The sequence below is a fragment of the Cebus imitator genome, unplaced genomic scaffold (genome assembly GCF_001604975.1).
Source record: "Cebus imitator isolate Cc_AM_T3 unplaced genomic scaffold, Cebus_imitator-1.0 Scaffold1, whole genome shotgun sequence".
Lineage (NCBI taxonomy): Eukaryota > Metazoa > Chordata > Mammalia > Primates > Cebidae > Cebus > Cebus imitator.
In genome coordinates this window covers 2,530,806-2,531,933 of record NW_016107316.1, presented here as the reverse complement: position 1 = coordinate 2,531,933, position 1,128 = coordinate 2,530,806, and the positions used below count along the sequence as shown (strand labels likewise).

Below are 1,128 nucleotides of genomic sequence, written 5' to 3'. Positions count from 1 at the left end.
TTAAAAAGGCTTGGTGGGAAACTACACCAATGAGTTTTGCAGGTGTCTCGGCACCTGTGCATGATCTTCAGGTCAAGGGCAGCCCCTTAACAAGCGCTGCCTCCAGCGACAAAACACCGGGAGGACCGGGTGGGCTCCTGCAGACCCAGCACCTGCAGGCGGACGGATCGGTCTTTTCTGCTGACTTCTGGAACCAGGTCCAGACAAGTCCATACTCTGGTTCGGCCAAAGCAAGAGCACTGTGTCCTCTGACAACAATGTCAAATTCTCATTTGTATGCAGTAAATAAGGAATATTTTACCTTTCAGCAAAGGTGTCGAGTTTCCCCAACTCATCAGAGAGGCCAACCAGGGAATCCAAGGTCCCCACCTAGACAGAGCATAAAAATGTCAGAGGCTCACAGGTTTCTGGCAAAGCATGATGCCATCTCAACAACAGAGCTAGCTTCACCTTGAACTAGCCGCCTTTGGTCAATGGCCAAAGTGCAAAATAGAAAGAATTCTTAATAGAAACCAGTGGATTTGGGGGTGTATTTCTTTATTTTTGACCCACAGGATAAACTGTCATATTTCTGCCATAGGAAGGAGTGACTGTGATGCTACCATCTGACCTCAGCTCATTTTCCTCTTAGAATGGCAGCCTACCAGTCAGTCATGTTGTTAATCATTATAGCCAAGGAAGGGATATACCAGAAAGCAAGTTAAAGAAGTTCTCATTCCTAAAAGCTTTTCTGCTCCAAGACAGTCCCACCAGTCTTTTGCTCTGTTCTTTGTTGTTATTAAACATGATCTTGAGGCCGAGGTGTGTGGATCACCTGAGGTCAGGAGTTCCAGACCAGCCTGGCCAACATGGCAAAACCCTGACTCTACTAAAAATACAAAAATTAGCTGGGCATGGTGGCATGTGCCCATAATTCCAGCTACTCAGGAGTCTGAGGCAGGAGAATCGTTTGAACTCAGGAGGTGGAGGTTGCAGTAAACTGAGATGGCACCACTGCACTCCAGCCTGGGAAACAAAGCCGGGAGGGAGGTGCAGGGGAAGGGGGCGTATATGATCTTGCTGGGGAAGGAGGCAGCAAGATCCCGCCCACTTCATCAATCACCTAGGTCCTTTTTTTTTTTTTTTTTT

The 1,128-nt window shown here is 47.6% G+C and overlaps 1 protein-coding gene across 8 annotated transcripts in view; it reads right to left on the bottom strand.

The window, feature by feature from the left end:
* Positions 1–1,128, bottom strand: part of ATP6V1C2 (ATPase H+ transporting V1 subunit C2) — a 62,008-nt gene that overhangs the window by 56,755 nt on the left and 4,125 nt on the right. For all 8 annotated transcript variants that reach the window (XR_005199607.1, XM_017525659.2, XM_017525605.2 and 5 more), the window contains one exon: positions 302–369. Coding sequence is in view for 7 of the 8 variants with exons in the window: in XM_017525659.2 (XP_017381148.1) it covers positions 302–369 (68 nt within the window). In the remaining variant the exon portion in view is untranslated. The remainder of the gene's footprint in view (positions 1–301; positions 370–1,128) is intronic.